The sequence below is a fragment of the Lacerta agilis genome, chromosome 14 (genome assembly GCF_009819535.1).
Source record: "Lacerta agilis isolate rLacAgi1 chromosome 14, rLacAgi1.pri, whole genome shotgun sequence".
In the NCBI taxonomy this organism is placed as follows: Eukaryota; Metazoa; Chordata; class Lepidosauria; order Squamata; family Lacertidae; genus Lacerta; species Lacerta agilis.
Genome location: NC_046325.1, coordinates 22,581,082 through 22,597,174, shown reverse-complemented (window position 1 = coordinate 22,597,174; position 16,093 = coordinate 22,581,082). Strand labels below are relative to the sequence as shown.

General features: G+C 39.3%; 3 protein-coding genes across 3 annotated transcripts; all 3 read right to left on the bottom strand.

Moving 5' to 3' along the window:
• Positions 1–267: 267 nt before the first annotated feature.
• On the bottom strand, positions 268–3,411 carry LOC117059337 (olfactory receptor 14A16-like; the record flags this gene model as incomplete). The annotated part of the gene is made up of 2 exons (XM_033170980.1): positions 2,498–3,411; positions 268–292 (listed from the first exon to the last, which is right to left on the bottom strand). Coding segments are annotated over exons 1-2 (939 nt in total), but the record flags the coding sequence as incomplete, so codon positions are not given.
• A 5,196-nt stretch (positions 3,412–8,607) lies between these two features.
• LOC117058400 (olfactory receptor 14J1-like) lies at positions 8,608–9,525 on the bottom strand. Its single transcript, XM_033169559.1, has one exon. The coding sequence runs from the start codon at positions 9,523–9,525 to the stop codon at positions 8,608–8,610; it is 918 nt and encodes a 305-aa protein (XP_033025450.1).
• Positions 9,526–13,997: 4,472 nt separating this feature from the next.
• LOC117058507 (olfactory receptor 14J1-like) lies at positions 13,998–14,921 on the bottom strand. Its single transcript, XM_033169697.1, has one exon. The coding sequence runs from the start codon at positions 14,919–14,921 to the stop codon at positions 13,998–14,000; it is 924 nt and encodes a 307-aa protein (XP_033025588.1).
• Positions 14,922–16,093: the final 1,172 nt, after the last annotated feature.

The following is a 16,093-nucleotide window of genomic DNA, read 5'->3' as shown; positions in this document are numbered from 1 at the left end:
CTGTTAGAGGTAATATGCCGGTATCATCTAGCCGTAATAGGCTGGTATAGGACCATCTTATTAAGCTTATTGAACACCGTTTATTTATCAAAAACCAAAAGCTTTTCTACACAATAAACAACTTCTGTATTCACATAATCAGTGGATTTGTAACTGGCTGACTGACCGAACCCAAAGGGTGCTCATCAATGGCTCCTCTTCATCCTGGAGAGGAGTGACTAGTGGGGTGCCACAGGGTTCTGTCTTGGGCCCAGTCTTATTCAACATCTTCATCAATGACTTGGATGATGGGCTTGAGGGCATCCTGATCAAGTTTGCAGATGACACCAAATTGGGAGGGGTGGCTAAAAACCCATAGGACAGGATCACACTTCAAAATGACCGTAACAGATTAGACAACTGGGCCAAAGCAAACAAGATGAATTTTAACAAGGAGAAATGTAAAGTACTACACTTGGGCAACAAAAAAACAAAACAAAATAAAATAAAAAATGAAAGGCACAAATACAGGATGGGTGACACCTGGCTTGAGAGCAGTACATGTGAAAAGGATCTAGTAGTCTTGGTAGACCACAAACTTGACATGAGTCAACAGTGTGATGCAGCAGCTAAAAAAGCCAATGCAATTCTGGGCTGCATCAATAGGAGTATAACGTCTAGATCAAGGGAAGTAATAGTACCACTATATTCTACTCTGGTCAGACCTCACCTGGAATACTGTGTCCAGTTCTCGGCACCACAGTTCAAGAAGGATACTGACAAGCTGGAACGTGTCCAGAAGAGGGCAACCAAAATGGTCAATGGCCTGGAAACAATGCCTTATGAGGAACGGCTTAGGGAGCTGGGTATGTTTTGCCTGGAGAAGAGAAGGTTAAGGGGTTATATGACAGCCATGTTCAAATATATAAAAGGATGTCATATAGAGGGGGGTGAAAGGTTGTTTTCTGCTGCCCCAGAGAAGCGGACATGGAGCAATGGATTCAAACTACAAGAAAGAAGATTCCACCTAAACATTAGGAAGAAATTCCTGACAGTGAGAGCTGTTCGGCAGTGGAATCTGCTACCAAGCAGTGTGGTGGAGTTTCCTTCTTTGGTGGCCTTTAAGCAGAAGCTTGACAGCCATCTGTCAGGAATGCTTTGATGGTGTTTCCTGCTTGGCAGGGGGTTGGACTGGATGGCCCTTGTGGTCTCTTCCAACTCTATGATTCTACGATTCTATGATAATCCTCGTCTGTGGTAAATAAAGCAAGCAGGTTCTGGTTAGCAGTATGGTGGGTTGCAGCTGGGGACCGTTTGTCGTTGGTGCCGCATTCATAGACCGTGAAACATCCAGGGGTGCTGTACAGGGATGAAGTGCCTGCGACCAGTGTGTACCAGTGGTGAAAAATGGGGGGGGGGGGCAAAATGTGTCAAGACCTTTTGTAACATACATAACCATTTCACAATATTTTTTCATACATACATATGGTTTGCTTAGAGATTGGCCACCATGGATTCAAACAGAACTGGACATAAAAGTAGTTACTATAAAAGATGTGAAACCATTTGCTGAAATCTCCAGACTCATGCGAAATGTTTGGCTGTAATTATGTGTGTGTGTGTGTGTGTGTGTGTGTGTGATGCATTATTGTACTTAATGAAAATATGGAGAGTAAAGAGCTGAACCAAAATTAGGAATTTTATTAACATCAACAAATGACACAAGTTGAATGGGTGATTGATATTTATAATAATTGAATTTGATACCCAAAGGACCATTTATGAGGAAATGGGCTAGAGAGTTACAACAGGATCTTAGAATGGAGGAATGGAAATGGATTTTGGTAAATTGCAGCTACAAATTACATCAGTAAAGTTGAAAAAAAATCCTATCTTAAGCACTGAATTGGAATAAACAGCAGTCAGGTTTTCCGTGGATTTCTGTTCATTCCAATTTGGCTCAAAAGAGCAGGTTTTCTGGAGGAAAGAGGCAGAGCAAAGACAAAAATGCTTGGACCCAGAAAGCTGCTCAGACCTGTGATTTCTAAGCAGGGGGCAAGTAGAAGTGTGGAAAAGCCCTTAAATTGGATATTACTCTTTTTTAAAGTTTGCTCCAACTTCTTATTCTCCCTGTGAAGGAATATACAAAGATAGCAATCCTATACACATGAAGTTCTTTTGAAAGAAACTGGTGTATGTTAAGCCAGTTTAAAGTTACACTAGAGCCAAACACCATTCAGCAGCAATGCTAGGCTGCTACTCTGCCTAAGCCTGACAGAAGGAAAGCAAACCTTTCAAATAGTCTTCTATACAGGGTGCTAGACCATGTAACTGAGCTGCTGAATGATCTTAGGATTCAGTCTAGCCCCACTCCCCGACTATTACTCCAAAAGGTCCATTGTAGATTTAATCCCAAGCATCGCTTATTCCTTTTCTGTATAAAATAATATGACAAGAAAGTACAAACCAAACCATTGCTTAAAGAGAACAACAGAGAAAGCATTTTTTAAAAGATTACCTGAGACCCAAAAGTTTTGCTAGGGCAACCTTGAGGTCCTTATTTCTGATGCTATAAATTACTGGATTCAGCATGGGAGGAACCATGGAATATATTATAGTAAATACCAAATCCAGTTGTGGGGCAGTGTTAGAGGTGGGCTTGAGGTAAGCAAAGCATACAGTAAGTAAAAATATGGAGAAGACAATGAGGTGGGGTAGACAAGTTGAGAATGCCTTTCTTCTTCCCTGGGCTGAAGGGATTTTCAGAACAGCACTGAAGATGTGTACATAAGTAACAATGATGAAGATGAAACAGCCAACCCCAATTGTAAAACTAAACATAAGAATTCCAATTTCAATTAGATACAAATCAGAACAGGCAAGCTTAAGTAACTGTGGGATTTCACAGAAGAACTGACTGACAACATTGGAGCAGAAGGGTACTGAAAAAGTGCCGCCGGTGTTTAAAACTGCATGCAGAAGGCCACCAACCCACACACCAGCAACCATTTGGGTGCAAGCTCTCCTGTTCATTATCATTTCATATTGTAGGGGATCACAAATGGCAATGTACCGATCATATGCCATGACTGTAAGGAGGAAAACATCACATCCAACAAAGAAGAGAAATGAGAGGACTTGAACAACACATCCAAAATATGAAATGTGCCTTGTGTTCGTGAGGGAATTGACCATGGATTTGGGAATAATGACTGAAATGGAGCCAAGGTCCTGCACTGCCAAATTCACCAGAAAGATGTACATTGGGGTGTGCAGGTGGTGGTCAAAAGCTACTGCCAAGATTATGAGAAGATTCCCTGTCACTGTGGCTAAGAACAATCCAAGGAAGAGAAAGAAGTGTAGAATCTGCAGTTCCCGAACTTCTGAGAATTCCAAGAGAAGAAACCCAGACACTGATGTTTGATTATCCATTTTTTACTTAATGATAAGTAGCATGACAACCCTGGAAGAAAACAACATCTCTGTATTTAATTCAGTTTGAAGTGGTTTAATGAATAAATATCAAATTCTCTATGAAGACAAAATTAGAATCCGTCACACTAAATTTACCATAGACGATCTTCACAGAGGCTAACGAAAAGCTTGGCCTGTTGCTCAACATCCAAAAAAAGAAAGAAAGTGCTGCACCAACAAGCACAAAACAACCCCCCTGCAACACCACAAATCCAACTAAATGGTGTAACGTTGGAAAGGGTCAATCATTTATCCTACCTGGGCAGTTATCTTTCCACAAGGAGCAACATTTATACCAAAATCCAGCATCACCTGAGCTCAGTGAGTGCAGCTTTCTCCTGATTGAAGCGCAGAGTGTCTGAAGACTGGGACATTTGTAGGGAAACCAAAATGCCTGTTTGCAAAGCTATTGTACTACCAATCTTACTGTATGCTTGTGAAACATGGAACACCACCATCTCCAACTCCTTGAAAGATTCCATCAACTGTGTCTCTGAAAATTTAGCGTAGCTTCCCAACATGCACTGCAGCAGTATGGTTCAGTATAATGTTCATTTCATTTGGGCCGTTTAGATAACATAAGATAATCTTTATTGTCTGCTTGCCTTCTATCACTGTGCCATTGAGAGCGTGCTCACTTATGGTTTATGTGTGTGGTATGGAAGCTGTACTTTTCAGGATAGGATAGGTTTGCACAGAATTATTAAAACAGCAGAGAACATTATTGGCTGCTCGCTTTCAACCTTAGAACAAATCTATACCACCAGGTGCCAAAGAAAAGCACTAGACATATCAAGAGATCCATCACATCCTGGTCACAGTTTCTTCGAGCTCCTGCCATTGGGACAGAGAAACTGAACAATGAAGGTGAGAACGAGCTATCTCAAGAACAGTTTCTTCTCTGGAGCAATTTCAGCCTTAAATGGAAAGTCTGGACTTTGAAGTCATCTTATTTTACTTGTTGTATTTTATTGTATTGTATTGTATTGTACTGTTTTAATTAGTGTTTTGTAGTTATTTTAAATTGATGTGGAGTGCCTTATCTGAGTGGATATAGCAACCGAGTAATTTTGTTGTTCCCGCAAGGGGACAATGACAATAAAGATTATCTTATCTTATCTTATCTTATCTTATCTTATCTTATCTTATCTTAGGATGTTCTTGTTTCCCTTTCACACAATGAAGGGAATATGCGCATTACTTAAAGACTATTGCTATGTCTCTCTTCACAGTCTTACCTCAGATTTAGAGGAGGATATAGTCAAAGAGTACCAAGAGGACAAGTAGCTTCCCTCTCCATTCATGCAAAATGAATGGAGAATTCGGAGGATTCTGAGAGCTTCAACTTTGTACTCAGTTAAATTTTGCTTATATAATTCTAGTAAATGGTCTATGAAGGGTCCCTCAGTTGGTCACAAACTTTAGGGATAAAATAAAATAAACACATATGTATTTCTTCTTAAGTTTAGAATGTAACCACCAACAGTTATAGTAAAGTATTTTGATTAATATGTTTCCACTTGAATTGATGACATATGACTACGCCTCTGGAAATGATCCGAATATTGCATGTTGTAGGAAATAGAATTAATCAGCGTAAGAGCCAATATCTCATATTTGGTTCATAGATTATAGTACTATTTACATTTCCAAAAGAAAGTATCCAATTATCAGTGCCTCTAAGGGTAGCTCACATGCTTTGATTTAAGTGGGACAATCATTTCAAGAGGAAAATGTAGGGATTTAATGACTAGTTAGTTAGTTAAAGAAATACATAAATATCCAGTCATTCAAGGTAAAATTATACTACTTACTATTTTTCTTCATGCCAATTTTTTCTCCAAATGACGATATGTCTTCCTCTCTGTAGTCTTTATGTATATTCTCTTACCCTGTAGTATTGCCTCCCACCCTCCAAGGCAGTCAAAAGTCTGTTTTCATTTGCAGTACAATATTGCCACTATATTGTTATTTTTCTTGTGTTCCCTGGCACAAGCTCCCAAGAGTTCAACACAACTGGGCAAAGAACTCCCCCAAGAAAAATAGATTTTCAGCTATTTCAGAAAATATAATTAATAATGAATATATGCAAGAGTACACGAACATCTATCTATCTATCTATCTATCTATCTATCTATCTATCTATCTGTCTGTCTGTGTATCATTCTTTCTATCTATCTATCTATTCATTACATTTATTACCTACCTCATAAATTATAACTAGGGTTCTCTGAGCAATGAACAATTTAAATGATTAAAATCATATAATCCAGTAACAGAATATTAAGCCCTTCTTGAAACGATGTATATTGAGCAGGTCTTAGTTTTTGAATTTGTGCTTTTACATTAAGTGTTGCATGTTATTAAATGCTGCAACAGCAGAGCAGGATGCTGTTCTATACACATTTAGGCCCCATTTGCACTATACATTTAAAACAGTATCATACCACTAACAACCACCAAACAGCTACAATTCCCAGATTTCCCTGGGAATAAGTATTGCTAAACCACTATCCCAGTTTATATTCTGTGGAGGTAATAGTGGTATCCTAACGACCCTTACGACTCCTGACTAACTACAGCTCCCCAGATTCTTTTGGTGAATTTATGACTGTTAAAAGTGGTACAATACTGCTTTAATTGCATGGTGCAGATGGGATCCTGCTTGGAGTAAGACCAATTGAGTTCAACAGGTCTTCTGCGTAGACTGAAAAAGGTTTTAATGCTTTACATTTTCAAAGGCGTTATGATTCTGTAGTAGTTTGACCTCATCCCATTTTCTCTCCAGACAGATGGATGCCAATAGCAGCAGCAACAAGAAAAGTGCAAAAAAGAAGCACATTGAAATTGTATATATTTTGTAAAGTGCACTACTCAAATAGACATTTTATATGCACTTTCCTGAAATGATGTATTTTGTTCTCATTTATATGCTTGTATATGCAATTTACACAAAATAATAATTTTGAATTGTGATCCTGTCCTCAGGGGTATTAGCCACCCCTCCCAATTTGGTGTCATCTGCAAACTTGATCAGGATGCTCTCAAGCCCATCATCCAAGTCATTGATAAAGATGTTGAATAAGAATGGGCCCAAGACAGAACCCTGTGGCACCCCACTAGTCACTTCTCTCCAGGATGAAGAGGAGCCGTTAATGAGTACCCTTTGTGTTCGGTCAGTCAGCCAGTTACAAATCCACTGAATGGTAGCCTTGTCAAGCCCACATTTTACCAGCTTCTTTACAAGAACATCATGGGGCACCTTGTCAACGGCCTTGCTGAAATCAAGATAGGCTACATCCACAGCATTCCCTTCATCTACCAGGCTTGTAATTCTGTCAAAAAATGAGATCAGATTGGTCTGACATGACTTATTTTTCAGAAACCCATGCTGACTTTTAGTGATCACAGCGTTCCTTTCTAGGTGCTCACAGACTGTTTGCTTAATGATCTGCTCTAGAATCTTTCCTGGTATTGATCTTGTGCAGATTGATCTTGGTAAACTTGCATCCACTCCAGCCCTGGTTGCCCTTTGATTGTGCAGCCACCAAAAGGGTGAAGATTTTGAGAGTTGGGGAGGGTTGGGGTGGGGCTGCAGCCCCTCCTTCAGCTATGTTTTAATGGGCAGAGACAAAAGGGTTTAAAGGGTGTAGAATTTCAGTTTAATTGACAAGGCTCAGAGATGTATAATTTTTCTCTGAGTTAGTGGCAACAAGGAGGAAGCAGGGGGCCCAAAGAGTACCATGTGAGTTGACTGTGAAAGGCTGTAAGGAAAAGAAAGAGAACATGGCTCATTTCTCAGACGAAAGCCTGCTGTACCTATGGGAGAAGCAAGTAATCCCTTGGATTGTAATGCATTGAACGTCTCCATCTAGGCTCAGGTTGTAGACATGTGTAAATAAACCATATATCATAGAGAAACCTGAGTCTCCACCTTGCCTCATTGTCCAAAAATAAACACAGATCCTGGGTAAGCACCCAGTACTCCAGGCATCTCACACTGTTTGGGGATATTGGGGTGGTGTCTACCAGCGGTGAAAAATTGGGGGGGGGGGGAGCAGAATGTGTCCAGACCTTTTGCAACATACATAACCATTTCACAAATATTTTTTCATAAATATATATGGTTTGCTTAGAAATTGGCCACCATGGTTTCAAACAGAATTGGACATAAAAGTAGTTACTATAAAAGATGTGAAACCATTTGCTGAAATCTCCAGACTCATGCGAAATGTTTGGCTGTAATTGTGTGTGTGTGTGTGTGTGTATGTGTGTGTGTGATGCATTATTGTACTTAATGAAAATATGGAGAGTAAAGAGCTGAACCAAAATTAGGAATTTTATTAACATCAACAAATAATACAGGTTGAATAGTTGATATTTATAATCATTGAATTTGATACCCAACGAGGACCATTTATGAAGAAATGGCCTGGAGAGGTATAAGAGGATCTTAGAATGGAAGAATGGAAATGGATTTTGGTAAATTGCTGGTACACATTGCATCAGTAAAGTTGAAAAAAAAAATCTATCTTGAGCACTGCATTGGAACAAACAGCAGTCAGGTTTTCCGTGGATTTCTGTTCATTCCAATTTGGCGCAGAAGAGCAGGTTTTCTGGAGGAAAGAGGAAGAGCAAAGGCAAAACTGCTTGGACCCAGAAAGCTCCTCAGATCTGTGATTTCTAATCAGGGGACAAGTAGAAGCGTGGAGAAGCCCTTAAATTGAGTATTACTCTTTTTTAAGTTTGCTCCCACTGCTGAATTCTCTCTGTGAAGGAATATACAAAGATAGCAATCCTATACACATGAATTTCATTTGAAAGAAACTGGTGTATGTTAAGCCAGTGTAATGTTACACTAGAGCCAAACACCATTCAGCATCAAGGCTAGGCTGCTACTCTGCCTAAGCCTGACAGAAGGAAAGCAAACCTTTCAAATAGTCTTCAATACAGGGTGCTAGACCAGGTAACTGAGCTGCTGAATGAGTTTAGGATTCAGTCTAGCCCCACTCCCCCACTATTACCCCAAAAGGTCCATTGTAGATTTAATCCCAATCATTGCTTATTTCTTTTCTCTATAAAATAATATGACAAGAAAGTAAAAACCATACCATTGCTTAAAGAGAACAACAGAGAAAGCATTAAAAAAAAAGATTACCTCAGACCTAAAAGTTTTGCTAGGGCAACCTTGAGGTCCTTATTTCTGATGCTATAAATTACTGGATTCAGCATGGGTGGAACCATGGAATATAGTATGGTAAACACCAAATCCAGCTGTGGGGCAGTGTTAGAGGTGGGCTTGAGGTAGGCAAAGCCTGCTGTAAGGAAAAATGTGGATAAGACAATGAGGTGGGGTAGACAAGTTGAGTAGGCCTTTCTTCTTCCCTCGGCTGAAGGGATTTTCAGAACAGCACTGAAGATGTGTACATAAGTAATAATGATGAAGATGAAACAGACAACCCCAATTGTGGTACTAAGAATAACAATTCCAATTTCAATTAGGTACAAGTCAGAACACACAAGCTTAAGTATCTGTGGGATTTCACAGAAGAACTGATTGACAACATTGGAACAGAAGGGCATTGAAAATGTTCCACCGGTGTTTAAAGCTGCATTTAGAAGGCCACCAACCCACACACCAGCAACCATTTGGGTGCAAGCTCTCTTGTTCATTACCATTTCATATTGCAGGGGATCACAAATGGCAATGTACCGATCATATGCCATGACTGTAAGGAGGTAAACATCACATCCAACAAAGAGGAAGAACAAGAGGACCTGAAAAACACATCCAAAATATGAAATGTGCCTTGTGTTCATGAGGGAATTGACCATTGATTTGGGAATAATGACAGAAACAGAGCCAAGGTCCTGCATTGCCAAATTCACCAGAAAGAAGTACATTGGGGTGTGCAGGCGGCGGTCAAAAGCTACTGCCAAGATTATGAGAAGATTCCCTGTCACGGTTGCTAATAACATTCCAAGGAAGAGAAAGAAGTGTAGAATCTGCAGTTCCCGAACATCTGAGAACTCCAAGAGAAGAAACTCAGACACTGATGTTTGATTATCCATTTTTTACTTAATGATAAGTAGCATAGCAACCCTGGAAGAAAACAACAACTCTGCATGTAATTCCGTTTGGTGCAGTTTAATGAATGAATATCAAATCCTCTGTGAAGACACAATTAGAATCCATCACACTAAATATATAACACTATAATATGCTCAACACTAAATCATCTAGCTTTTCTTTGTGGTTTATGGATATTTTGAAGGGGGCATGTGAAGTGAGCCTTGGCCTTTGAGGGATGGGCTTCATGAAGGAGAAATTTATTGATTACAGATAGCAGTAGGTTTTTGCAAAGGAATTGGTTGTATGTACTGAATCACCCAACCAACAGGATATTATTCCTTTGTGGTTGATGTTGAATCTCATTAACAGGGTACCCTGAAAATTTGACCAATGTATTGGGAGTGGTACTTCAAGCCACCACTCTGCCAGACCAATGAGCCCACACAATGCCTTTTTCTGCCACCCAAGACAGCTCCACTATTTTATGACTTTCTGCTTTTCAGCAACAATGGGACGTCTGTGCATCACATCGTATTATACCGTTAGTGTAGCTTCCCAACATACACTGTAGCACTATGGTTCTGTAAAATGTTCACTTTATTTGGGCTGTTTAGGACATGCGGTTTCATTATTTAAAGCTTACAGGATATTCTCAGCCCAAAATACAGCTTGAAACAAAATACGTGTTTGCTGATGTATTTTGCTACGTATTCCAAAACAGTTTGTAAAGATGCTAAGTTCCCAAAGAAGCACTGTAGGTCTCAGGTTGTTCTTGTTTTCCTTTCACAAAATAAAGGGAATATTGGCATTACTTAAAGACTATTGCTATGTCTCTCTTCCCAGTCTTACCTCAGATGTAGAGGAGGATGTATTCAGAGAGTACCAAGAGGAGGAGGAGCTTCCCTCCCCATTCATGCAAAATGGAATGGAGAATTATGAGAGCTTCGACTTTGTACTCAGTTAAAATTTGTTTATATAATTCTAATTAATGTTCAATAAAGAGTCCCTCAGTTGGTCACAAACTCTCAGGATAACATAATAGAAACACATATGTAGTTTCTTAAGGTTGGATTGTAGTCACCAATGGCTAAAGTCTTTTAATTAATGCAGATTAATATGTTTCCACTTGGATGGCATATGATTACCCCTCTGGAAATGATCTGAATACTGCATGTTGTAGGAAAGAGAATTATTCAGTGTAAGAGCCAGTATCTCATATTTGGTTTTTAGATTATAGTACTGTTTACCTTGCCAAATGAAAGCATCCCATTATCAGTTCTTCTATAAGCAAATCACATGCTTTGAATTAACCGGGACAATCATTTTAAGAGAAGAGATGTAGGGATTTGATGACTAGTTAATCAGTTAGTTAATTAGTTAAAGAAAGACATAAATGTCCAGTCATTCAAGGTAAAATGTTATTGATAACTTACTGTTTTTCTTCATGCCAATTCCCCCCCTCCCAATGATGATGTGTCTTCCTCTCTGTTGTCTTTAGATGACCATCTATCCATACGGGCACAGCTGAAATTTTATTTATGTTTTCTCACCATGCTCCATTGCCTCCCACCCTCCAAGGCAGTGAAAACTCTGTTTTCATTGGCATTACAAAATTGCTACTATATTGTTATATTTGTTGTGTTCCCTGGCACATACTCCCAAGAGTTCAACACAACTGGGCGAAGAACTCCCCCAAGAAAAATAGATTTTCTCCTATTTCAGAAAATATAATTAATAGATAATGAATGTACGTGAGAGTACACAAACATTTATTTCTTTATTTCTTTATCAATTCATCACATTAATTACCCACCTCATAAATTATAACTGTGGTTTTCTGAGCAATGAACAATTTAAATGATTAAAATCATATAATCCAGTAACAGAATATTAAGCCCTTCTTTAAACGATGAAGATTGAGCAGGTCTTAGTTTTTTAATCTGTGCTTTTATATTAAGGGTTGCATGTTATTAAATGCTGCAAATGCAGAGCAGGATGCTGCTCTATACACATTTAGGCCCCATGTGCACTATACATTTTAAACAGTATCATACCACTAAACAATCATCACACAGCTACAATTCCCAGATATCCCTGGGAATAGGTATTGCTAAACCACTATCACAGTTTATATTCTGTGGAGGTAATAGTGGTATCCTAATGACCCTTATGACTCCTGACTAACTACAGCTCCCCAAATACTTTGGGGGAATCTATGTCTGTTAAAAGTGGTATAATACTGCTTTAATTGCATGGTGCAGATGGGATCTTGCTTGGAGAAAGACCAATTGAGTTCAACAGGTCTTCTGCGTAGACAGAAAAAGGTTTTAATGCTTTACATTTTCAAAGGTGTTATGATTCTGTAGTAGTTTGACCTCATCCCACTTTCTCTCAAGACAGATGGATGCCAATACCAGCAGCAACAACAAATGTGCAAAAAAGAAGCACATTGAAATTGTATATATTTTCTAAAGTGCACTACTCAAATAGACATTTTATATGCACTTTCCTGAAATGATGTATTTTGTTCTCATTTATATGTTTTATATGCAATTTACACAAAATAATAATTAAAAAAAACCTTACTTAATTCTGTTGAACATGGGCTAACTTGGGATGTCTTCAGCCCATAAATTTTCTTTACACCTGGGAAGCACATTCTCTAGTCTTAAGATTTGTGGGCTAATTGATTATGCATACTCAGACATGGCCAACAGAAAAGGTGAGAACTTGATAATTTTTTCTTCTGTGAGGGTCTTTAAGAAAAATAGTGAGAATTGATGACAGTGATTAACCGCCAAGCCCATAAGGGTGCAGACATGTGCAGATTGATCTTGGTAAACTTGCATCCACTCCAGCCCTGGTTGCCCTTTGATTGTGCAGCCATCAAAAGGGTGAAGACTTTGTGAGTTGGGGAGGGTTGGGGTGGGGCTGCAGCCCCTCCTTCAGCTATGTTTTAATGTATAGAGACAAAAGGGTTTAAAGGGTGTAGAATTTCAGTTTAAATGACAAGGCTCAGAGATTTAAAAAATTTCTCTGAGTTAGTGGCAACAAGGAGGAAGCAAGGGGCCCAAAGAGCACCATGTGGGTTGACTGTGAAAGGCTGTAAGAAAAAGAAAGAGAACATGGCTGATTTCTCAGATGAAAGCCTGCTGTGCCTATGGGAGAAGCAAGTAATCCCTTGGATTGTAATGCATTGAACGTCTCCATCTAGGCTCAGGTTGTAGACATGTGTAAATAAACCATATATCCTAAAGAAACCTGAGTCTCCACCTTGCCTCATTGTCCAAAAAGAAACACAGAATCTGGGTAAGCACCCAGAACTCCTGGCATCCCACATTGTTTGGGGATATTGGGGTGGTGTGTACCAGTGGTGAAAAATGGGGGGGGGGAGCAGAATGTGTCCAGACGTTTTGCAACGTACATAACCATTTCACAATATTTTTTCATACATACATATGGTTTGCTTAGAGATTGGCCACCATGGTTTCAAACAGAATTGGACACAAAAGTAGTTACCGGGACTATAAAAGATGCGAAACCATTTGCTGAAATCTCCAGACTCATGGGAAATGTTTGGCTGTAATTTTATATATATATGGGATGCATTATTGTAGTTAATGAAAATATGGAGAGTAAAGAGCTGAACCAAAATTAGGAATTTTATTAACATCAGCAAATGATACAGGTTGAATAAGTGATGTTTATAATCAGTGAATTTGATACCCAAAGAGGACCATTTATGAAGAAATGGCCTGGAGAGGTACAAGAGGATCTTAGAATAGAGGAATGGAAATGGATTTTGGTAAATAGCTGCTACAGATTAAATCAGTAAAGTTGAAAAATCCTATCTTGAGCACTGTATTGGAACAAAGAGCAGTCAGGTTTTCCGTGGATTTCTGTTCATTCCAATTTGGCGCAGAAGAGCAGGTTTTCTGGAGGAAAGAGGCAGACCAAAGGCAAAACTGCTTGGACCCAGAAAGCTGCTCAAATCTGTGATTTCTAAGCAGGGGGCAAGTAGAAGCATGGAGAAGCCATTAAATTGAGTATTACTCTTTTTGTAAGTTTGCTCCAACTTCTAATTCCCTCTGTGAAGGAATATACAAAGATAGCAATCCTATACACATGAAGTTCATTTGAAAGAAGCTGGTGTATGTTTAGCCAGTATAATGTTACACTAGAGCCAAACACCATTCAGCAGCAAGGATAGGCTGCTACTCTGCCTAAGCCTGACAGAAGGAAAGCAAACCTTTCAATTAGTCTTCTATACAGGGTGATAGACCATGTAACTGAGCTGCTGAATGATCTTAGGATTCAGTCTAGCCCCACTACCCCACTATTACCCCAAAAGGTCCATTGTAGATTTGACCCCAAGCACCGCTTATTTCTTTTCTCTATAAAATGACATGTCAAAAAGTACAAATCAAACCATTGCTTAAGGAAAACAACAGAGAAAGCATTTTTTAAAAGATTACCTCAGACCTAAAAGTTTTGCTAGGGCAACCTTGAGGTCCTTATTTCTGATGCTATAAATTACTGGATTCAGCATGGGTGGAACCATGGAATATAGTATGGTAAACACCAAATCCAGCTGTGGGGCAGTGTTAGAGGTGGGCCTGAGGTAAGCAAAGCCTGCTGTAAGGAAAAATGTGGATAAGACAATGAGGTGGGGTAGACAAGTTGAGTAGGCCTTTCTTCTTCCCTCGGCTGAAGGGATTTTCAGAACAGCACTAAAGATGTGTACATAAGTAATAATGATGAAGATGAAACAGACAATAGCAATTGTAGTACTAAACATAACAATTCCAATTTCAATTACCGGTAGGTACAAGTCAGAACAGACAAGTTTAAGTAACTTTGGGATTTCACAGAAGAACTGATTTACAACATTGGAACAGAAGGGCATTGAAAACGTTCCACCAGTGTTTAAAACTGCATTTAGAAGGCCACCAACCCACACACCAGCAACCATTTGGGTGCAAGCTCTCCTGTTCATTACCATTTCATATTGCAGGGGATCACAAATGGCAATGTACCGATCATATGCCATGACTGTAAGGAGGTAAACATCACATCCAACAAAGAGGAAGAACAAGAGGACCTGAAAAACACATCCAAAATATGAAATGTGCCTTGTGTTCATGAGGGAATTGACCATCGATTTGGGAATAATGACTGAAACGGAGCCAAGGTCCTGCATTGCCAAATTCACCAGAAAGAAGTACATTGGGGTATGCAGGCGGCGGTCAAAAGCTACTGCCAAGATTATGAGAAGATTGCCTGTCACAGTTGCTAAGAATATTCCAAGGAAGAGAAAGAAGTGTAGAATCTGCAGTTCCCGAACATCTGAGAACTCCAAGAGAAGAAACTCAGACACTGATGTTTGATTATCCATTTTTTACTTAATGATAAGTAACATAGCAACCCTGGAAGAAAACAAGAACTCTGCATTTAATTCTGTTTGATGCGGTTTAATGAATAAATATCAAATCCTTTATAAAGACACAATTAAAATCCACCACACCAAATTTGTAATACTATCATATGCTCAACTCTAAATCATCTAGCTTTTCTTTGTGGTTTATGGATCTTTTGAGGGTGCATGTGAAGTGACCCTTGGCCTTTGAGGGATGGGCTTCATGAAGGAGAAGTTTATTGATTAGTGATAGCAGTACGTTTTCGCAAAGGAATTGGTTTTATATCCTGAATCACCAACCCACAGAAGATTATTCCTTCAGGGTTGATTTTGGGTTTTAGGATCACCCTATGAGTTGTATCATTTCTTGAAAATCCCTCCGTAGAACTGTTAGGGAATTCTCCGGCTGGTTGACACCCGTCCGGGCCTTTCGCCTGAATCTCTTTAACAGGGTACCCTGAAAATTTGACCAATGTATTGGGAGTGGTACTTTAAGCCACCACTCTGCCAGACTAAGGAGCCCGCAGAATGCCTTTTTCTGCCACCAAGTTGGCCCCACCATTTTCTGCCTTTCTGCTTTTCAGCAACAATGGGGCCTCTGTGCATCACATCGTATTATACCGTTAGTGTAGCTTCCCAACATACACTGTAGCACTATGGTTCTGTAAAATGTTCACTTTATTTGGGCTGTTTAGGACATGCGGTTTCATTATTTAAAGCTTACAGGATATTCTCAGCCCAAAATACAGCTTGAAACAAAATACGTGTTTGCTGATGTATTTTGCTACGTATTCCAAAACAGTTTGTAAAGATGCTAAGTTCCCAAAGAAGCACTGTAGGTCTCAGGTTGTTCTTGTTTTCCTTTCACAAAATAAAGGGAATATTGGCATTACTTAAAGACTATTGCTATGTCTCTCTTCCCAGTCTTACCTCAGATGTAGAGGAGGATGTATTCAGAGAGTACCAAGAGGAGGAGGAGCTTCCCTCCCCATTCATGCAAAATGGAATGGAGAATTCTGAGAGCTTCGACTTTGTACTCAGTTAAAATTTGTTTATATAATTCTAATTAATGTTCGATAAAGAGTCCCTCAGTTGGTCACAAACTCTCAGGATAACATAATAGAAACACATATGTAGTTTCTTAAGGTTGG